This window comes from Crocodylus porosus, unplaced genomic scaffold (genome assembly GCF_001723895.1).
Source record: "Crocodylus porosus isolate Cpor-Errol unplaced genomic scaffold, CroPor_comp1, whole genome shotgun sequence".
Classification (NCBI taxonomy): domain Eukaryota; kingdom Metazoa; phylum Chordata; order Crocodylia; family Crocodylidae; genus Crocodylus; species Crocodylus porosus.
In genome coordinates this window covers 5,839,439-5,862,408 of record NW_017728939.1, presented here as the reverse complement: position 1 = coordinate 5,862,408, position 22,970 = coordinate 5,839,439, and the positions used below count along the sequence as shown (strand labels likewise).

The 22,970-nt window shown below is 51.7% G+C and overlaps 2 protein-coding genes across 2 annotated transcripts in view; both read left to right on the top strand.

Moving 5' to 3' along the window:
- The first annotated feature begins 5,921 nt into the window (after positions 1 to 5,921).
- On the top strand, positions 5,922 to 16,592 carry GJB3 (gap junction protein beta 3). The gene is made up of 2 exons (XM_019547768.1): positions 5,922 to 6,128; positions 13,746 to 16,592. The coding sequence occupies exon 2, from the start codon at positions 13,777 to 13,779 to the stop codon at positions 14,584 to 14,586; it is 810 nt and encodes a 269-aa protein (XP_019403313.1). The 5' UTR covers positions 5,922 to 6,128; positions 13,746 to 13,776; the 3' UTR covers positions 14,587 to 16,592.
- GJA4 (gap junction protein alpha 4) overlaps positions 13,129 to 22,970 on the top strand; it is a 14,794-nt gene continuing 4,952 nt past the window's right edge. Inside the window, exon 1 of the mRNA XM_019547765.1 lies at positions 13,129 to 13,139. The gene's annotated coding sequence lies outside the window, so the exon portion shown is untranslated. The remainder of the gene's footprint in view (positions 13,140 to 22,970) is intronic.

The following is a 22,970-nucleotide window of genomic DNA, read 5'->3' as shown; positions in this document are numbered from 1 at the left end:
CCTTTCATGAGATCACTCGGTGACTCACCTGGCTGGCCTCAACTTTCACTCCAGACATCCAGCCACCTTTATCAGCCCCCTGGCCAGGCCATTTGTTGTTGTGTGGAGGGCAAAATTAGGATCGTACACACTGAGGGACAGTGCCCTGCCACCCACACCGTGGCTGGTCGGGTTTGCTTGCTGAGTTAATGCTGAGCGAATGCTCCGAGCTGAGTGTAAATCAATGTAAGGGCATATAGAGAGAGTTTGTCACCAGCACAGCTCACAACACTTGACCCAGGAGGTCAGTTCCATTGTGCCCATTACATATAGGGGGCAACTGAGGCACAGAGGGATGATGTGACTGACCCAAGGAACCAAGCCTCAAACCTTAATTGTTGATGCCCTTTACAGTGCTCCCCCCTGTAAACCCACTTCTCAGTTGCATGGGGCTGTCGTTCCCCCCTGCTGCCAGCTCTGCTCCAAAGTCAAGTGCCATCCAGCATGCCTCCAGCCAGTGCACCCTGCCTTGCACCTGCAATGGCGATGTGCTTCCCAGGGCATCATCACCTGCCGTGCAGGGTTGTTTGCTCAGAGAGCTTCGGTCGTGGTCCCAAGCATCTCCGTGAGCAGCTGTGAGATCCAAGCATAGTGACCTGTTGAAAAGGGTGGAGTCGAGTTATGCTGGGTACGTGTGTCGGGGGAACAGCACACGCCGTGTCACTTAGGAGAGAGGCAGGTCCTGAGATTGTTGTGGTCTGGGAGATCGCTGTTTCAGTACCACCGATGCCATGCTCAGTGGATCATGAAGCTGCTTCTCTATCTGGAAGGAAACCTGGGTTCCTGCTACTAGACCTCACTTATTAGAGCTATTACATGGAGCAGAGAGAGTGAAATTAGAGCAGAGAAGTGGCATCACTGAGGAGGGCCAGGCAAAGCAAGACAATCCTGAACCTAGCTAAGCTCAGACACAAGCGTTACCCCCCGCCACACACACACACACACCCATGTCAAAGCCAGTGTGCCTGCACTGCATGGGCAACTATACCCTCCACACACCCTGGATAGAGATCTGGGCTTTTCCACCAGAGTCCCCGAGGGTGCAGCATGGCCGGCATTTGGAGCACTGGGTAGATAAGGGACAGAGAAAGAAATCTCCATGTTAAAACACAGGGTGGGGATGGGGAAATCCTGGCAGCTCGGGGACATCTTGGCCAGGACAAGGGCATTACCACCCCGGCCTTGATAAAAGAAACCAGGGGATTTTTCTTGTCTCCTTGCCTTGTTCTTCTCCAGGACGTTTCCAGCAGAGACCCGTTCGAGGGGGCTCTTTCCTCCATTCTGACCACAGCCCGTTCCCGCCACCCCCAAAACAACACAAAAACGCTCCAAAGAACCTGGGGACTGCACACGCATGCACGCAGACGCACACGTGCACACTTCTTTCGCCCAAGTTTGAGAGAGGGCTCTCATCCACAAAGCACTCCAGAGCGGCAGCCTGCTCTGAGGAAGTGCCAGAAAAAACACACCAGGCTTTTTAAGGCTGGGCCTGGTCCGGGGGCTTGTTAGAACAAGGAATGCCACGCTTGGCTCCTGCCTTTTGGAGGGCGTCTGTGGAGCATGAAAAACACTCAGATGCTGTGAGGAATTCCCTCCTTCCTCCGCCCTCCAGCCGTGCCCGTTCAGACACGGCAGCACAGAGATGAATCAGTGTTCCCCACCTGGGTTTACACAAGGAGGAACTCCCAGCTCAGATGTGCCCCGGCCAGCAATGAATTGAGCCCTGTTCCTCCTTTGAAGAGAACCCCAGATGATTCATGAGAGCTCATGTCTTTAAAGGTGAGGCAGGAAAGAAGCCTACGACTCTTTCTGCAAATAAATTAGGGGCCAGGTATAAAACTCATACGAATTTTCATTTCTACCCAGGAGAGCTTTTACGGTCTTTCCAGTCTCCTATGCCTGATGAAGGGTGCCTGTGCCCAGAAGCTTGCAAATCTGTATCTATCTATCTATCTAGCAAGTAGGCTGGGGAAGCTTGCCTGAGAGCAAGGATCGGTGTATGGGGACAGGGATGTCTGCACCATGAGTGCCAGCAAATGCGCTAGGAATCAAAACTTGTGGCAGAGGTGGTATCTTTTATTAGACCAACCAGATAGTTGCAGTCTGTCTATCTAGACGAAGGGTGCCTGTGCCCAGAAGCTTGTAAATCTATATCTATCTATCTATCTATAGATATAGATTTGCAAGCTTCTGGGCACAGGCACCCTCAGACAGATAGATGGATAGATAGATAGATAGATAGATAGATAGATAGATAGATAGATAGATAGACTGCAAATATCTAGTTGGTCTAATAAAAGATATCACCTCTGCCACAAGTTTTGATTCCTAGCACATTTGCCTAGCACTCATTTCCTAGCACTCATTCCCCTATGCCTGAAGAAGGGTGCCTGTGCCGAAAAGCTTGCAAATATTTTTTTTCTTTTTTTGCAACTATCTAGTTGGTCTAATAAAAGATATTACCTCTGTCACAAGTTTGGATTCCTAGCACATTTGCAGGGACTTATGGTGCAGCCATCCCTGGCCCTATACACTGATCCTTGCCCTCAGGCAAGCTTCCCCAGCCTAGCTGCTAGCTGAGCTCCATCCACCCCAACCTACAGAGCCTCCTGCTGCTCTTCTCTCAACAGGAGGTGATCTCAGTATTAGAGACCATCTGTCTGTCCTGGCTCATTTTGTTTGTGATTCACTTTCCTAGAAAGCAGCAGTCCAAGGGGCCCTCAGGTCCTTGATGGAATGAAGCATCTAAAGCAAAAGCAATTTAAGTAGCCTGAAGGATGCTCTGAGGCTGAGGCAACAGGCTCTGAAACTACAAACAGGACACCATTGTTCATCACCTTTTTTGCCTTCAGGCTGCAATTACTGTTAGGCACGAAGCTGAACCTAAATCAACTCTCCCTTCTCAGCTGAGCAAAGCACTGATTGTTTCTCTCCTCGGTGACTCCCAGAAGCTCCTTCCTCATCCCAAACTCCCAGGCAAGGTCACTTCACGGTCCTTTGGAGGTTAGATCTTGAAAGTGAGGCGGCTCCAGAAATACTTTGTCATCTGCAAATTCAGTAGCCCATCCCCTACTCGATGTAAATTTACCCAGTTCTAGTGAGGTCAATGGAGGCATATCAAGGCACACCACGGGAGGGTCTTTGTGAATGTGCTCATTATTTCTATTAAAATAGGTTCCTTTGGTAGCAACAACAGGCTCTCACCCATCTGTAACATAATGGGTTGTTCAGAAGTCCAATTTCCCCTGCGCCTAACATTTAAAGCCCACCATGAGCCTTGAGAGCAAGCGTGAGGATTAAAGGAATGAGGTGAAAATAATATATGTCCTTCAACTAGTAAGAACCTTCTTCAAGTGGAAAATGTAAAAGAGAGACCTGTGTCCTACCTTGAGACAATAGGGTGGAGCCATATAGACACAGGGTAAGCTGGGCAAATGCTGTCCCTCTCATTGCAACTGAGCGCCCGGAGGAGGGAAGAGTGTCTTTGGCTTGGAAATGGACCCTTTAGAAATAATAAAGGTCCATTTCCAACCAAAAGGGGTTCCTTTTTTTGAGCAAGCAGCTGAATGTTGCAATGTTTTTCTATACCACCTACCAAAAAAAAAAACCCATGCTCTCCACATTCATGAAAAGATGGGGTTTTTGGTGCATAAAGTTGCCTGGAGTTAAAAAAAAAGGTCACTGAAAGGGAAATTTGGTGTGTATTGGGGGACATTTGGTGCATGCTCCCCAGTGGCATGCACAGTTATTCACATTCCTTTGAAGCTGAGCAGTTGAGCTGCATGGGACAAGGGGGAAACTTTATCTAAGGATGAAGAAATGGGCATTCCTGAGTGAATGCCTGTGCTTTAAATTCTCGGGGATGGACGTCATTGATTTAAGTGCTCAGGAACGGACACGGAGACGACTGGGCTCTGCACGGCTTTGCGCTGACTCACCAACTTCATTTGCAACAGGTTCAGATATATTTATCTTGGCGTCCCACCCCAGTCCTGACCCAGCATGACCTTGCCTCTCGTGTCAGAGCTGATAAGATCGTAGGGTACGGTGATACAACTGCGGGGAGCCTGCGTTGCTTTGGGGACATGGCATTCCCAGTTGACACCGTAAATGCCCATGTCATTGGAGAACGGTATGGCTCTAGACTGCATAAAAGGCAAGAAAAAAGACTTTCCTGTGCATTATTGTGCCTGAGATCTTGCCTGCCCCATTGGCAACCAGTGACAAGAGGCCTGATCCTGCATGAGTGGCCTTGAACCCTCCTCGTGTTTGAGCAACCACATTTTCCCAGAATGCTCTCCCAACTGGATGGTGTGGAGAGAGGAGCTGATTGGCTACCGCTGGCAAAAGGGGCCGGCCCTTTCTGACAGTGCTGCAGAAGTGCTCGGTGGCCCTTGTTACACTTGTAACAAAATTCTGTTCAGCAGGAATCCTACATACAAACGAACCAGGGTCGTTAGAGTTGGGATCAGTCTGCAAAATGCAGACCTGGACCCTGATTTCAACCTGGCCAGTGACCAGGCAGCTTTGGCGTTGGGTGGTCCTGGACAGGTGCCAATGTCCAGGGGTGTTTGGGCAATGTCCAGGGGTGTCTAGGTCCAGAACGGTTTTCTGTCCTGTGTGTATTTGTCAGCTAATACATGAAAGTGGAGGGACTCTGGCTGAGGTTGTTCAGATAGTTTCATGTCTCTTCTTTATGGTTTTCCAGAATCATTTGGTGGCCTGGAGCCTTCTGGTTTCGGGGTGTCATTTGCGGAGTTTGCTATTGCTATTTGTCATTGATTGTAAGCTGCTCTGAGCCTTTCTCAATAGAGTGGGATACACAGCTAAATTATAATAATATAATGTCTCATGACCCACCACCCCAACAGGGAGACTTTAGCAATGCTAGAATCAGGCCCTGCCCCAGCCAGTCCAGCTACCGGATTTATCCTTGCCTTCCTTTTTCAGCATTTTATAATACACCGGTAACGAGGCTTAGGGAACACATGTGTGTATGTGCATGTGTGTACATATATAAAAACAGTCCATTCCCGGTATGAAAACTATTTGATTGGTAGACCCACCCAGGAAATAAGAGCTAATTAAACCACACCCCAACCTCCTGAGCAAAAGAGCGGGCACAAAGTTTCATCACACCCGTGGAAAAAGAGGTTACTCATCTCAAGCGCTGCTCTTGGAAAACTGCTCTGCAGCTGCCCTCTAGATATTTAATACCAGGGGCAGTTAGTCTAGCCCCTTGGCTGGCAGGGAGAGAAGTAAGTGCTGGGTCCTTAGGGCCTGAAGCACAAAGGGCTGTGGAAATCAATCCAGAGGAGGGCACAGGAGGCAATGCTGTGTAGTGGCAGTGGAGCTGCACACAATATGATATTCTCCAAGGAAGATGGCTAGCAGACCAGGCTCGTCTGGAGCCTCACTGGTAGACGTGCAGGCACAGCCCAAAGGGCCCATGTCTGGTTTGGGACAGTTGTGCCCTAACCCAGGTGGAGGGAGCCCAGACCCAGCAGTAGGTGGGGGGAAAATCTAATTAAGAGTGCAAAACTCTTGCCCTTGAGGGGCTGAGCTGTGCGCTCCCCTCCGTGCATTGGCATCTCTTCCTGCCAGGTCAAGATCTCCATGCTATTCACTGCCCTGCACCCTGCACCCTGCAATGGGCAGGATTGGGCCTGTGACTTATACAGTAGCTTGTCTGGCACACAGCAGCATCCTGGGGTCCCTGCCCTGGTCTGGAGGTTGCAGCATCGGCCGGGTTTTGCTAGGTGCAAACAGCCTCTCTGCATCTGTCCCAGCCACAGATACAGCCCGGTAAAAGTTCGGCTCCCTCTAGCTTCGCACACAGACTCGCCATCCCCAGAGGGCTAATCTTCCCCTTGCTCAACTCCTCCTGGGCCCCACCCTCAGCACTGCCCAGAAAATAAAGGAGTTTGTTGCATAGAGATGAACTGAAAACCTCATGCTCCTTTTCTCGCTCTCTCTTTTCTCGCAGACAGGAGGCATTTTAATGGCATAATCTTTCAGCAGGGCTGACCTGGGGATTTGCTTAGTTTTGCTGAAGCTGGGACTAGCAGGAGGAACAAAAGCCTGTGCAGGTAAGTGCCATGTACCTTTGGCTTCACTACAGTCTTGAGGAGGGGATGCAGTCTTGAGGCTGGGTGTATTGCTAGAAACATTGTACTGAAGAATGGCAAGAGGAAACAGTTAGGGTTAACACCAGAGTTAGACAGAGATAGGCTGATATGCTTGTCCCTGCAGTAAAGGTATGATATAGCCCTTGATGAAAAGCTTTCGCTGGGCAAGATGAGCACTTTCTGGTGCTTAGTGTCGTTATGTTCTGGTTTCCAACTCTGTAATATTTTTCAAGCTGCGTTCAAACAATAAAGGAGAAGGAGGCTATTTCCCCTTCTTTTTTGAAGCAATACTTAGACACGTTTGAGAAGTGGCTCCACATTTATTTCCTGTTTTGTTTTTTTGGTTTTTTGCTTCAAGACCCTTTGATCAAGCAGGCAGCTGGATTTGAGGACAGAAGAGAATGCAGGGCTTGGGGGAAAGTAAAAGGGCAAATTAGGCTGTTTCTTTGTCCCTGCACTATTCCATGCCAGACTCATACATGTGCGCTGCATTTGACTTTCCCTCTCCCAGCTGCTGGTCACTGCAATCGGGGATCAGAGGAGACAGGAGCATGAGCAAGTCTTGTGGAAATGTTTTTAGGAGACAGAATGATGAAAAGTGGTGAGGATCCAGGACAAAAGTCCACTAGGATCTTTCCACTGGCTCCTGTAGGCATTGGATCGGGGAGTGGGGGTTTTGTGCATCTCTGTGCGGGAAGGAGAAGTAGCCTGGGGAGCTAGGAGGTCTGTTCCACTTCTGGTTGGCTCCATTGCAGCCCAGAGACCCATGATTTCTGCCCCAGGCACATACAGATGCTCCCCAAACTGGCCCAGCTTTGCCTTTGGAAGGCCCTCGCTTGCTCTGAACACCATTTAATTCCATATAATGCCCCAGCAGCCCCAACAGGGCTGGACTTCCCACCCTGTGAACACAGGGCTTGTGACTCAAGTTACATGCTTATGGCAAGGGGCCACTGTGCACTGGCCATGGCCATGTCCCTGAAACAGGCTAAACCCAAGACAACCTGAGTAAAGTCCCATCCCCACATGCAAGATATAGAAACTGGGTGGCATCCCTTTAAATAGTTTGGGGCCCCACTGCTGGCCCTCCCTGCCTTCCTTTGCAGAAGTCACCCCAACCTAATAGAAGAACAGTGCATATATGCAATCACTCCTGTGTGTGTGTCCAAAATTCATAACTAGGGGTGTTGGGAATCTAACCTTCTCTGTGCAGTTTCTTTACACTCATTGCTGTGTACAGAGCAGACACACCCCAGCCTGGTGAAACCGGGCTGTAGCCAAGCCGCTGGCACACGTGGCATTCCCTTGGCAAGATAACAGTAGTTACAGTTTGGGGCCTTCCTGGGCCTGCAGGCATCCCAAGGTATCTCATTGCACTGATTCATGATGTTCAGTCCATGGGCCACACTTGCAAACACCTGGAGTACTTTACCCACTGAACCAAAGGTGGAGGCTGTGTATTTCCAAAGGATCTGGGAGTCAACCTTTATGCTTTTCCAGCAGCTCCTGCATTCACTGCAGCTTCCTTTGCACCAGCTTCAACTTCTTCTTGGGTCTGGTCTGAAGCCAATGGGAGTCCTTCAAACAGGCCTTTCATCAGGGTGTTTGTATCCTCTGTAAAGTGCACCTGGAAACTTCCATAACCTGCTTGTCCAGTCCAGGAAAGCCTTATACCATCTCACAGTGTGTTTCATTGCCATGGGTACATTCTTTCTGCATGACTAGTGCAAACACCCACTGAGCGGGAGTCAACAGAGCTGAACTGGCCGCAATCTCCGGACACCACTTGGAACCAGGGTGGTCGGCCATTGTGGGCCTGATGAACGCTGTCTGCAAAAGGTGGCAATTATCACTTTTTCTCCGATAGTTTTGGCAATGAGAGAGCAGCAGTTTCATGCTAGCATGTGAATTTGTAAAAGGGCCAGTCTTACCCAGAAATGTTCTGAACATTTGCAAGTTGTGCAGACTTCAAAAAGTTCTGTGTTCAAATGAAATGTTCAGATGTTGTGGCATTTGCTCAGAAAGTACAGCCCTGGTGTTAACACATGTGAGCTATTTCAGCCCATAAATCATCGCATGTTTTGAGCAAAGAAAGGCAAAATTTGGCCTTTCCACCACAGTACTGCTTCCTCCCCCTTACTAATTCCAAAGAGCTCTTCAGAGAACTTCAAGTGTCATCCCATACCCTTGGCAAGGTCCTCACTGGTGTCATTTGTCCAGTTATTTTCAACAATTGAAATTTGCCTCTGTCCAGAGAGCCAGGGAAAGGCCACTTACATCCCACACTTCTGGGCTTTACTGGTTGCCACCTGGGCCCAGGAAGGAATTCCCCCCTCCCCCCCTGTTTTTCAGTTTTTTCAGCTTCCTCAAAAACATTGTGTGTTGGTAGCCAAGGCTGGAGATTTTGGCTGGGATGTGTGAATACTCCTGCTGGGACTCATCCCAGAGGTAACTGGTTAGAGGATCTTGCCCCACTACTCATGGTCACATTGGTACAGACTTGGGGAGGCAGGGGTTGCCTTCCTCCATAGCGGCATGGGACATTGCCCTCTTCCTTGGATCTCTCAAGTGTATTCAATAATCCTGGCAGCGGCAGGACATTGGCAATGCCCTCATCTCCCTGCTTGTCCTGTGACAGGGTAGGGTGTTCTTGGTGTCTTTGGGCTACAGTCCTTGTAGTTAAGTGACAGGGCGGTTGGTGTAGTTTTAGGAATATGTTAGCACTTGCAGTATTGCCGACTCTCATGATTTTTTGGTGTTATTCTTAAAGTCTACACTTCGGGAATGTGAAAAATGTAGCTCTTTCTGATAGATAGATAGATTTTTCACATTCCCAAAGTGTAGACTTTAAGAACTACATTAAAAATCATGAGAGTTGGCAATACTGCACCTTTATGGGATGGTTCAGATAGGAATGATTGGCCTTGGAGATGTAACCTCTTGCAGTCCCTTCCAGCCCTATGTTTCTACTGTTCTGTGACCCTTTTTAAGCACAAAGAAGTATCCTGTTGGCTTTTTGCTTGCCATACACACAGGAGCAAATTTTATTCAACACGAGTGACTCCATAAAAGTTAACAACATGGGTATTCCCGCTTAGTCTTTCTTGCAGACTCCTATATCAAAAGAGACACATTTACAACTGCAGAGATGATTTTGTTAACTTACCATCACATGAAATCAACTTGGGATTTAGAAAGCCAGCCATCTTCTTGCTGTCTCTCACATCACCATCCGCCATAAAAATTCTGCAGTCGAGACTGAACTGATAATTGCCTTGATGAGGCAAATTCCTGGAGCTATGTGGACTCCTGCTGGGAGGTGGTCATAGGAGCTGCTGTTTGCTTTTTTCAGGGAAGCAAATGGCTCTGGCTTAATGGTGCAAGACGACATTTTCCAAAGGGGCTACTGATTTGGAGAGATGGTTAAAGGTCCTGCCAAGCACCTGCTGCTGAAAAAACAGGCCCCTGGGAGCATCTGTTCGAAAGGCATAGACAGCAAGTATGAACCAGTGAGGAATAAGGGCCTGTTTTAATATCATTGCTTTTATTTTACAATTTGGAGAAGGTTCAAATTCTGCTCTGGCTTCAGCTGCTGTGAGCAAGGAATACTGTTGCAGTAGGCTGGCCTGTATAGACCTGCAACTGGTCTAAATAGTCACAAACTGACAGAGAACAGATTTAGGCTAGATATCAGGAAAAACTTCACGGTAAAAGCGCCCAAAACTTGGACCGGGCTTCCAAGGGAGGTGGTGCTCTCCCCTACCTTGGGGGTCTTTAAGATAAGGCTGGATAGGCATCTGGCTGGGGTCCTCTGGCCCCAGCACTCTCTCCTGCCCAGCCAGGGGGTTGGACTCGATGATCTGTTGAGGTCCCTCCCAACCCTAACAACTATGAAGCTATAAACACAAAGAGAATGAAGTCTTTAAATGCTGCTCTAGGTCTGTTCCACAGCTGATAATCCCCAGCTTCGAGGCCTTCTCCTTTGCCTCAGGAGATGATAAAGCTTGTTGCAAAGGGGGACAGTGTCATTAGCCCCATTTTGCAGATGGGTCAACTGAGGCATGGGGCCATGAAGGGAGTTACACAAAGTCACCCAGCAGCAGAAGAGAGAGCAGAATCCAGGCTTGGGCTTGGTCCACTAAACCGTGCTGCGTAAAGGCAAGCTGTGAAGCAAGAAAGAGCATTAAACCTCCAAGGAAATTAAGCCACCCACCCGATGCTTTTTCCAGTTCATTTCATCCAAGCCCACAAAAGGCCAAAAGTGTAAGGTCAGGGCAAAGACGGGACCAACCCTTCCTGTTTTGTGCATCCCAGGCAACAGAGAGGCTTAATTTAATATACGGAGACTCATTATTGAAGTAATGAACAAGCTTGTTAGCTACACAGTGATCAGCCATCTGAAACTAAGGAGGCTGGTTAAGAATGCGTCCGCTCCTGGCACACGGGTAAAACCTGAGCTGGATTCTCCGGGGCTGAGTGCTGCTTGGCTTGTTCCACTGCTGCAACCAAGCAGGTGCCAAAATCTCCTTCGGGAGCTCATGCCACAGGGTGCTTGAGCTTCACCACAAGCCTGGCTGTTCCCAGGAGATCTTTGGGTGCAAGGAAAGAAACCTAGTAGGACCATACTAAAACATACTAGACCAGGGTCCTTTTGCCATGCCGGTGCATTATCTGCCAAGGATCCTGAGAGGAAGGATAACCTTTATATTCTCCTCTCACCGGTTCACAAACTTGATCCACACAGCATTGCACACAGCCAGTCTGGGAGAGGGCAGCAGGCGACATGGTGCACAGCAGCAGAAGAAGAGTTATTTTGGCCAAGGGCCTGATGCAAACCCCAGCCCCTTCCCTGCTCTTAGGAACAGGGCCATGGGGTCGTTAAAGTCCATGCAGAGTAGAGCGAACCTTGGTGTTGAGCCCTTTGGTGGCTCTGTACGGAGAGGTGAAGGCAGATGGACTTAGTCTGATGTTTCAGGGCAATCCTTCAGGACCGGGGCAGTGCAGAGATGGAGCTGGCCAAGAACTCAGGGCAGGAAAGCCTTGAATTAGAAGCAAGTTAAATGGTACAAATGGGAGGCGCTTGTTCCCAGCGCAAGGAGCTGCCTGAGATGAGGAGGCCCAGAGTGTGAGAAGGAGGTAGAGGGGGGCATAGGAGGCAGGAGGGAACAGCAGACATAGCTCAAGGGGGAAGGCCTCAAGGCAGCTGCTAGAAAGCTAGCACTATGGAGCGGCTGCGGTCCCCATACAGCCACCAGGCGCTGCCATGGCTTGGGCAACGTCTGGATGAGGCCCTGTGCTGTCCCACGGGAAGACAAAGCTATTGGGGCTGGCGTCACTGAAGACTGGCAGCACCCCAGGCCAACCACAGTAGGTGCCGAGATAGCGACAGGGGCCAGGAGTCCAAGTCTTGCTCCCTGCCTCTCCTCCTGCAAAGGAAGCTGTTTCCTAACTAATTACAGCACTCCAGCAGCAAGCGACTAAAGCAGTGATTCAACTGGAAATGTTAATTGGCTAATTATTTGTTGCATCTCCCCTCCTAGACTAACGCTGGCAGCCCAGGGTTTCTTAGTAACATGAAAGGAAGTGCCCTAAATAACTGCTTAGGCTTGCAGGCACTTGGAGTGAATGAGGCTCTTGCATTTTGGAAGCAAGGCCAACGAGATCACGAAGAGCCTATTTGCAGAGGGATACCCCTCATCGCCTTCAGCCAAGGCCCCCGGGGGTAACTGCTGGGAGGAAAGCTATGATGAGTTGGGTCCATGCTCTGGAAGGGATGGCATGGGGCTGCCCATTCATGCGCTGGTGCTTGTCCCCTGAACAGGGTGCACTGTGCTTCTTTCATCTGGTCAGAGGTCCCTATCCGTTCACGATCTTAGGGCAAGAGATGGAGGAGGTGGGGACCTCCCACAGGCCCTGGTGTCTCGGTCTGTGCCACAATGGTATTTCCGGTGCAAAAATGTCAGGGCAAACCAACCCATCTTTCAACTCGCTTCCTGGAATTTGTGGATTAAATCATGATGTCTTTCCCATGCCATCCAGATCCACCCTGCTGGTCCCCTTGTGGGCCCAATTGAAACCTTCTGATCACTGTCTAAAACCATCCAAGGGTGAAGGAAACGGAGCTTTTACACCAAAGGTTTCATTCTTCCTATGGCCATTTTGGGGTAACAAAACCTTCCACTAACTTTGGCTCTCTGGGCTCAGAGGTGTTCTCCTCCCCCCCATACCCACTCTGTAGTGATCGCTCCCCACGGACATAGCTAGCGTGGGACTGGACGTGCCTTAGTGCACGCCCAGCTTGTGCAAAGAGCGTCTTCCTTCTGCTGAGTGCTCTCAACCCTCCCTACTCCCACACCCCACTCCCAACAATAGTTAGGAGTAAAAGCCTGAGTCGTCTGACTTAGACCAGCTGATCTCAGTGCAGTTGTTCCCAATTTGGACTGGTCCAAGTGTGTAAAAGGTCAGCATCTTGTTGTCCGAGGCTTTTGGTCTGCCCATTTCATCCTGCCTTACTAATAAGCCCAATAGCCAGGGAACGAGTGAAGAGACTGAGTCACTCTGCAAACCGGCCGTGACTCAGAGGGCCAATTGAAAACAGCACAGCACAAATGTCGTGCCGCCGTCTGACCCAGATTAAGCCAACGCTCACATGGGATGGGTCACCTTTCCCTCCCAGAGGCCCTGGGTCATAGCCCAGCTCTGGGCTTGGAAAGATGAGATTTCCAAAGGGGTGAGGTACCTGTGCCCTACTGAAGCGAGAGCTGGATGCTTTAAATCCCATAAGTCCCATAAAGTCCCCTGGGAATACAAGAACTGGGATCTGCAAAAGCCTGGTGGGAACACTCATAAGCTGCACAGACACCGCCCCATGCCAGACACTTGCTCTGTACCCGAGGCAGCGATAGGGACCCACCCATCCCTGCTCAGATCCCCCGCTGGAGCACATGGGCCGGTTTACAGAGAGCAGGGCAGGTCCCAGGTCCTGAGATTTTAAGCTACTAGTCCTCAGCTTGCTGAGCCCCGTGAGCCACACCAGAGAAAGGGAGAAGCCCTGTTCCCAGTGGAGCAATTCTCCCATCTCCGGAGAGCAAGACAGCACCCCCGTGACAATCCCTCTCCGCCAGCATGCTGCCCTGAGGGGTTGCGGAGGACCCGAGCTGGGTTAGGGTTGGGGGCTGGGTTTCTGCACAGGGGTGGGTTGCTGCTCTCCACAGCTTTTGCCTTTTCCCCGTTGCTGGAAACTCCTTGCTCCAAAGGGGTTGAAGTTGCACTCCCCTTCTTAAAAGGATGCCCTGCTGAGTGCTTACTCTAGTGCAAGGGGGAAGCCTGGTGTGAGGCTCAAGACAGCCAAAGGCGAGTTGTTCCCAAACAGAGGTACTGAGCAAAACTCCCTAGGACAGATCCTGGCTGCAGTGAATCCATGGATGTCGGCAGAACGGTGCCGGTTTCCTCCAGCGGGTGCCCCCGGCCCATTGATACTCCTAGTTCTCCACTGATTTACCCCATCTGAGGATGGTGACTTCTGATCTTTCCCCTTGCAGTCCCTTCACCTTCTCTCTTTGTTTTCCCTTGGCTCAGGTGAATCTGGCCTCCCCCAGCAGCCGCCACCATGGACTGGAAGACACTTCAAGCCCTGCTAAGTGGGGTGAACAAGTACTCCACGGCCTTTGGGCGCATCTGGCTCTCCATAGTCTTCGTCTTCCGGGTGCTGGTCTACGTGGTGGCTGCAGAGCGTGTGTGGGGGGATGAACAGAAGGATTTTGACTGCAACACCAAGCAGCCCGGCTGCACCAACGTCTGCTACGACCACTACTTCCCCATCTCCCACATCCGCCTCTGGGCCCTGCAGCTCATCTTTGTCACCTGCCCCTCTTTGCTGGTCATCATGCATGTGGCCTATCGGGAAGACCGGGAGAGGAAGAACCGGGAGAAGAATGGGGAAGGCTGCCCCAAGCTCTACAGCAACACGGGCAAGAAGCATGGCGGGCTGTGGTGGACCTACATACTGAGCCTCTTCTTCAAGCTGACCATCGAGATCACCTTCCTCTACCTGCTCCACTGGATGTGGGACAGCTTTGACCTGCCGCGCCTGGTCAAGTGCAGCAACGTAGACCCCTGCCCCAACATCGTGGACTGCTACATTGCACGGCCCACGGAGAAAAAGGTCTTCACCTACTTCATGGTCGGGGCTTCCTCCATCTGCATCGTCCTCACGGTCTGCGAGATCTTCTACCTCATCTTCAAGAGGGTGGTCCGCCACACGCGCAAGTGGGGGAAGACTTCCAGCAAGCCCTCGGTCACCTACAGTAAAGCTTCCACCTGCCGGTGTCACATCAAGCTGGAGCAGCAGGACAGCCAAGTCAAGAACAAGCCCTTGGATGTCCTCAGGGCCTCTGCTCCCAACCTGACCGTGATCTGACACAGCATCGGGGTGGAAACAGAGGGAAACTTCCCTGACATTACCGAGACAAGACAGCTGCCAGAATTACCAGACTATTTCACTGGGACCTCAACAGCTACAGAAAGGTAAAGGAGAGGAGGCGAGTCTCGGGCCAGGGGGCAGGAACCCGCTTTGTTTCGTGTTGTCGACTGAGCTTCTTCCATGAAGATGTTTCACAAGTGGCATGCTGCTGCCCTTTCGTGGAGATAAGGCCCTCGCGGTGTGGGGTCCTCTTTCCATACGTGACACAGGTGTTCCCAGGCAGCTGGGTGAGGGCCATGTGAATCCAAGGGTCTCTGCTTCTCTTTCTTTACAAGCTATTAGGACAGCTGAGCTATCCTGCAGGTAGAAGCTTCTCCTCTTCAAAATGCTCACACATGCCAGAGATGAGGGGAGGACATGCCTTTCAGTCTTGGGTAGGTCACCAATGTAAAGTGGCTGCTGTTAACATCTGTCTCATGTTCTCCACAGTCGCCGATAGGTTTGCAGCCATCACTCCTCAAAGCCCCGCTGCGTCACACAAGAGGGAGATAAGCACAGGCTCAGCAGTTTTGATGAATGGTTAATGAAGTAGGGAGTGGACGGAAGGGGCCTTATTTTGGTACTGAAGAAGTAAAAGGATCCAAGCCTTGCCCCTGAACCACAATTTTATCATAGACGGAGTCCAAGAGATGCCCAGGTAGCAAGCCACAGGGAGGATGTGATCTCAGTGTGCCCCGTTACTCTTTTGAATGGTTTGCAGGAGCTTCCAGCTCCCTCTAAAAGCCCCCACGCTGGAGAGCAAAGATGCCAGGCCCATCCCCTGCCACCTCTGAGATGCAGGGAAGGCAATAAGCTCTGCCTAGTCAAAGTATTCATTATGAGGGCTTAGCCTAACCTTGCTTTTAATGTACTATTTATTGGTGGAGAAAGAAGCAGTGCCCCATGGCCCAGCTTCTCCTTCATAGCCTGCCTGGTCAGAGACATGCGGTGCCACAAGGGAAAGACTTTTGCATATTGTCCAAGCAACAGAAAGCCCAAAAGCAGTGATACAGCCCTGTCACACTGGACGACTACGAACCAAAATCCCAGCTCTGTCATTCCCCAGCCGTTGAGGTCCTGGCCTGACAGTTTTCTTTTTAAGGCTCTGTTGTCTCTTAAAGTTCAAGCTTTGGCCTGTGCTTGCTTCTCGCTGGCCCCGTGCACATCCGAGACAAAATGAAATGAGTTCTCCCCTTGCTGACGGCTGGGGGAATCTGAACAGAAGCTCCAAGGGGTCAAAGGCATGTCTGGAAACAGGTGTCCATCAGCTCACCCTTCGAGCGGACCTGCCCCTGGGAGATGGCTAGGAATCGGTCACGGCTGGCAGTACATTCCCCATCTCGGGTTGTTTTACAGCAGACTGGGATGCAACGAGCCCACAAGCTCTGAAGAGTAAGGGTTTTTTTAAGTGTTTTTTCTGAGTTGCTCCTGACTAAAATAAAGTACTGAGCAGATGCGCTTCAGTAAAGATAAAAAAAAAACCTTCAGCGCAGACACTGCAAAATCGGTGGCCCAGACCTGTGTTTGCTGTATAGGCAAGCAGATCTGGGGTCATGCATGCAAAGGGCAAAGCTGCCTCCTTAGCCCTGCAAAACAACCCACAAGCCATCCCAGGGGAACCAGAGACCCCACGGTGTGGACAAATGAAGAGCGGAGGGAGAGGGTGAGGACTCACCACACCTCGATTCAGTCCCGGCACAGGTGGGTGGGGAGAAGCAGGCGTCAAGCCAGAACAGCGGGATCACCAAACCCAAGCCAGCTGTTCTGCACGTCGGCGCTTCTCGCTCCCACCAGACGAGATGAGACTCACCGCGAGCCCCTTGACCACCGCATTGTGGATTTCCCAGGATGGCCACGTGTCCAGCTCCCTGCTGTGCTGGGGATATGTGCCTGGCTGCCAGGCATTTCCCTTGTGTACTCAACTGTGTAATGAAGGGCCAAATAAACACTGCATTGTTTGTACATGCACAGGTCTCAGCTTTCCTGAGCAGTACGTGGGGTGGTGAGTAACCAGGGGGAAGGATGGCAGTGTTGGGGTGGGCTCCTTGCCTGGTGTCACAGACCCCGTGTATCCCATCCCGAGTACAACGGGCCTGCTGTTACATTTAGAGACTTATTGTGTTAGGCACAGTACACCCACCTCAGGGTGGGACAGGCCATGCCCCAGAGACGTTCAAGTCTAAATGGGCAAGAGGAAGAAAGAGAAACAGAGGCTTAGAGAGACTAAATGCCTTTCCACACAGCGGGTCATGGGGGAAGTCCTTGTCCAGTGCCCCTCACGCAGCCACTGCTCCCAACAGCTCACGGACGTTGGTTTGGATATCGCTTCTGCCACACGCAGCACTTCAGGGATGAAACATTAGAGATGAAGACGGCCACCAGAAAATACTGTGCCGTCCCATCCGTGCTTGGGGAAGTCCCCGTTCAGCGGAGCTCATGCGGGGAAAGGAAGGTTACAGTGGTGGAAAGATGTTGAGCCGGAGGGGATGGAGGCGGCGCTGCTGTGGTGGAGGAAAAGCACCATTTGGCCCCTTGGTGGGGATGAAATGGAGAAGGACATAGAGGGAAGGGTGACTTGGGTGACTAGATGGGGTGAAGAGCTGGACACACAGCTACAGCAGAAGGGAGCCCCAGCCCCAAGCTTGGCTGCGTGCTCAGATCCGGACCCTAGCAATGCTAGGGGTACCGGGCAGGACCAGGCTGAGCCGTGGCGCTCGGCAGGGGGCTCGGCCGTGCTCGGTTCCACATCTGCTGTCCCCTTCGCAGTCCTCGGACCTGCCATGCATCATTAAACTTCCACTCAGCGTAGCTGCATGTTCCCCCAGGAAATCAGCGCAGGATTGGCATCAATTATTCACTGCCCCTTGATAAATATTACAATAAATACGAGTGATTGCCATTTAATCTGTTCTTAACCACCCCAGGCTCCTCGCACAGGTCCTGCCCACGCTCCAGTTGTGCCATGCCCACTCCTGAGCTCACTGAGCAGGCTCCATTAACCTTTCTGGGGCACCACCCCCCCAGCTCCCAAGATTGATGCATCCCATAGCTCTCAATGAGACGCCCACAGCACAGTCAGCAGCACACGAAGTAGGTGGCTTCCAGATGTCACTGCAGTACAGAAACCCCTACCTACCCAGAGGCACCTGTAAGTGCTTTGAAGCTGATGGAAAAAGCCCCCTTCACCTCAAAGGGCTTCGGGCCAGGCCCTGAGACAACAAGGGAAAGAAATCTGAACCCTCACATCTGCATATAAGTCCCCCATGTTGACCTCTGCAAATCTGTCCTCCCTCACCTTTGGGAGAATCTAGCACCCCTGAAAACTTAAGGCCGGCTTTGCCAGGGCTCAGTACAATCCCAGCCGTGCTACTAAGGAGGCTGGTTCCTGACTCCCAGCCCTGCGTCATGGGAAGCAGGGGCCAGCCCCATTAGCAAGGATCATCAGGATCGGCTCTGCCTTGGCTTGCTCTGTGCTGCAAACAGCCATGCTGAGAAACAGTGATGTTTGGACCTGGGGAAGGGTCCGTTGAAGTGGATCCCGTGACAGGGAGGGGGTTTTCTCAGACGGTAACATGTTCCCACACTGCATGCAGCAGATCAGAAATGCAGAGGGCCTTTGCAAAGAGAATACCTACTGCCAAAGCACCTGACACCCAGGAAGAAAAGGCAGGGCAACATAGCAGAGCAAGGGCCTGACATGAGAATCAGGCTCCAGGAACCAGGTTGCATACGAGTGGCCACTCTAGGCTTGTTCCCCAGCAGCAACCGATGCAGTGAGCACGATCCCACACATTACCTACACAAGCACGAATCAGGAGTCACAGCTTTGAAGGGGGGACCCAACCCTCAGCAGACCTCAACCAGCCTCCTTCACAGGTAACAGCTTTGCATTCAGCCGATTGGCAACAGCTGAGAAACCAGCCTGCTGGACCAGGAAGGGGGAAGAGAATGGACCCAGCCAGTGGCTATGAATCAGAGCAAGGGAAAAGGTAGGACGATGAAGGCAGAGTCAGGAAACTGGATGCAATTCCAGCTGGGCCCTTCTTTACTGTTTGTGCAGCACTGTGCCCTGCCAGGAATGTCATTACTGGGCGTTAAATAATAGCTTATTAGTTAAATAATAGCTGATCCACAACAGCTATAATGATAGCTGTGAAGTGTCTTGTTCTACCCTTCCCTGTCATTCACACACTTTTTTTAGGAGCAGATGTCACTAGCGGCCGTTTCAGAGCAATCCCTGTCCTGGATATGGACTGCTTTGGCATCACCTTGGGTGGATTTGAAATCCTTCACCATGCTGGGCCAGCAAGCTAGCTCAGTGAATGCACATAGGCTCTACGGCCCATACATTCCTGGCTGACATGGAAGAGCTCTGGATGGAGATAACATAGCCTAGCCAGCCTCGTGCAACTTGACTACCAGTGACTGGATGTACAGCTATCCGCCGCTCAGCTAGAAACCTGCACATCACCCAGATAACATCCAGGGGATCTTTCTGACACTCTCAGCCCTGGCTTGGCACGACTTCCAGTAAAGCCACTGGACTTTCAACACATTCATAAAATGAAGCACTTGCTTCATTACTTTGCTGAATCAGAGCCTGGAGGTTGAAAGCCTGGTTCTGATGCTCATGGTGACCTGCACAATTGCATCTCATGCCAGCAGCAGGCTTTGGAGACACCATTTATAAACAGCGAGAGAGATGCAATCCGGCCTGAACCGGTCACGTTTTTTGACCCTTCAATCTCTGGGTGCCTAACTCACAGGCAGGGATTGCTGTCCCTTTAACAATATCCACAATAACCCTTCCATACAGCTGCACAGAGCCTCCATGGCTGTTCCAACGAGGGAGTTCTGCTTAAAATGTGATGGCGTGCTATGGCCCCTGTATATTTAATTAATCTCTTTGCATTAGATTACTGCGTCCCTTTAACTGACTAAGGGGTTTATTTATGAGAGACAGAAACTGCTCCATATTTAAAAGAGCTCCTCACTGAGGCAGGTCTTCAGAGGAGGAAGCTTTGCGGAGACTCCTGCATCCCTGTAGTGCCACCCAGTGCCCAAGCCGGTGAACGTCACCACAGGGAACACCACAGATCCCTGCCCCAGTTTGATTCGGGAGCTTTCTGCTCCCACCAAGCTCCCAAGACAGGATGGAGGGGGAGGCTGGGACCCTTCCTTGGGCACCTCTCCATCTCCAGCAAGTTCCTCTTCACTGTTCCCCAGGGAGGCCCAACACTGCCAGGATCCGCACGGTGCAGATGGGGAAACTGAGGCTGAGTGATACTGGGGGAAACTGTTGAGTGACCCACGGGAACAGAGTATCCGGGTTGTAGCTGTATTGGTCTAGAGGAAAAAGGCAATCAGGACTCATAGTAGAGATGATATCTTTTATTAGACCAGCAAGCTTTTTGCAAAAAGTAAATAATTTTTTTTGCAAAAATCCTGTTGGTCTAATAAAAGATATCGTCTCTACTACGAGTCCCAATTGCCCCTGGAACAGAGGCACTTGGGAGACTCGCATCCTAAGTGACTTGCCCCAGGTTGTAACAGGGAGTCTGGGGAGCAGACAGACAGACAGCTCAGGAAGGAAACAGGGCTGAGGGTCTTGCCTGGACACCAGGAGACATGGGCTCCTTTCCTTGCTCTGTCCAGCCACTTGGTTGGTGCGCTCCCCCCCAGACAAGCTCACAGGATAATTTCATAGATTTCATAGACATTAGGGCTGGAAGGGACCTCGGGAGATCATCGAGTCTAGCCCCCCGCCCGAAGGGCAGGCAGTCAGCTGGGGTCATAGGATCCCAGCAAGATAAGCATCCAATTTGCTCTTGAAGGTGTTCAATGTAGGTGCTTGAACCACCTCCGCTGGCAGACTGTTCCAGACCTTGGGGGCTCAGACAGTAAAGAAATTCTTCCTTATGTCCAGCCTGAAACGGTCTTGCAGGAGTTTGTGACCGTTCAACCTAGTCATCCCTTGGGGCGCTCTGGTGAACAATCGACCCCCCAGATCCTGGTGGTCACTCCTGATAAACTTATGGGTGGCCATCAGATCACCCCTGAGCCTGCACTTTTCCAGGCTAAGGACCCCCATGGCTCTCAGCTTGTCATCGTAGGGTCTGTTTTCCTGACCTCTGATCATGCGCATGGCTCTTCTCTGAACTCTCTCAAGCTTCTCCACATCCTTTTTGAATTGCGGATCTATCAAGGTCCCAATCCATAATGACTGGGACCTTGATAGATGTCATGAAACAAAACAGGTTCCCCCACTTTGTGTCCACTTCTGAGGTTATCCAGGTCCAGCAGATGGAGACAGGGCTAATAATTCACTGCCTTCCCTCCCTAAACTCAACCCATCGGCCCAAGCAGGAATTCCCCAAGTGCTGCAGGGAAACAGGGACCTGGATGCCTGCTTCCACCCCGGAGGCCAAAGATCAGCCAGGCCCAGAGCTCGCCAGTGCCACTACCTAGCAAAACAGAATTGCTTTTCTGCAGGCTTGGCTGGCCAGGGAAGTCATGGCTCGGGAAGCAGTGTGAGAGGCAATGTGCGCTGGCTGCTTTGCACTGACCTGTTGGTGCACGCACAGAGTACACTGCAGCTGCTCCCCTTGCAAAGAGTGATGGGCTCACTGGGGCCACACGTGGAGTTCACATGCACTAGCAAACAACTTCCCTGCACTAGCAAACAACTTCCCTGCACAGACAAACTCTCAATAGCCTGAATAGGAAGTCAGAAGCTTAAACTCAGGCACTCGGGGAAGGAGAACGGTGGCCTAGTACATCCCCTCCGTTGGAGGGAGGGCAGAGCAGGGAAGGGATGCTGGATGTTGGTGGGGGAATCCTTTTCATCTGCTAAAGCCCGGTAGAAAGGTCTGTGGACGTCGGCCTTCGTTGCCAGGCTGCGCAGAAAACAGAGGAAGCCACACTGCCCAGTACAGCTCCAGGCCGGGGAAAAGCAGCACCGGGCTGGAGAGCTTTGCCTTCCCCTTCAGGGGAACCACAGCTTCCCTCAGGGCCTGCAGGACAGACGGTTCCTGCCGTGTCCGAGGGGCGGCATTGCTCTCCAACAGCTGCCAGGGCCGTGCAGGAAGGGGGAGAGCTGCAGGGTCCGGCCCTGTGGTGCAGGGGTTTGTACAGCAGGAGAGAGAGGGACTATGGGCTCAGCTCCCCCCGTCCGGTGCTGGGTATCGGCTGCTGGGCAGAGCCCCGGGCGTGTCAAAGGGAGAGTCTGCGCACAGCAAAGAACAGCCCGACCTGCGCCAGAAATAGACCTGGGGGCATTTTAAACAGGGTTGAATTAACCCCGCAGACAACATTCAAGCACCGAGTGGGGACAAGGCTCAGCGCCTTTAAACCCAGCTCTGTGCTCCCCTCGAAACCCCACCCTCAGCCCTCTCTCGTCGCCTGGTCCACCACCAGCAACCTCCTCCCTGCTCCTTTGCTAAACAGCCAACAACCCGCTGCCTTCTACTTCAGCCGGCAGACTAGCTTCCCACCCCCAGAGCTATTCGCCCTTGGGAGACAGCCCCCACCACCCCACATCTCCCCCATTGGGTTGGTTCTGCACTGTGCTCACTCAGATGCCACGTGGGAGTTGGGCCAGGCCCCTTGCAGCAGCTTGAACCCTTGCTGGGTCTCAGACCCAGGCGTGGAGCTGCCTGCTAACTCAGATGCACAGGCCAAGCCATGCACCAGCACCAAGCCCCAGAAGAGCTCAAAGGTCCTCCAGAGTCTGCAGACTCCTCCCTCCCGTTTGATTTCCCATCGCTTGATTCCAGTGAGCACTGAGTACCCCCCTGTTTTGAAGGATTCGGCCTTAGCTAGGAGGAAAAGGAGACAGGCAAGTGGAGACGTACCTGCCCTGAGGCTCACAGCCAGGGTTTACCAAGGGAGTTTGCTGGACTTCTGCAACTCCCAGGAAATAACCAGGCCAGCTTCCAGGACAGCACAGTGGCCAGCTTCAGGGGAAGACAGAAGTACTGACCAGCCTACCCCAGGGCACCAGCCTACCCCCTACAAGCCTCACTGCTGCCAGCTTCTCAGCCCCTCATTGTTTCCATGCATTGCCCTGGCGTGGGATGCTCCCCACAGCCCTGCCCATGTTGGTTTTGGCTCCAAGGGCCTCCTGACCCGGACCGAGAATTATTATTTCAGTCTCGTCTGGCTTGTTTTCCTCCATTTCCTATTTCCACAAGGCCCTGGCTCTGTCTGCGAGTCCCTTTAAGAGCGAAGTGAGCCCAGCAAGGCCATTGTACCCCCTGCCCCTAAAAATGCTCTTTCCCCCTATTCCAGTGACTTCATGATGCACCAGCAGGCAGGAAAAGAATGAAGTCACCACTTCCCCG

Bases quoted from the DNA above. Each gene is read 5' to 3' on its own strand.
- GJB3 (XM_019547768.1), top strand. From the start codon at position 13,777: ATGGACTGGAAGACACTTCAAGCCCTGCTAAGTGGGGTGAACAAGTAC.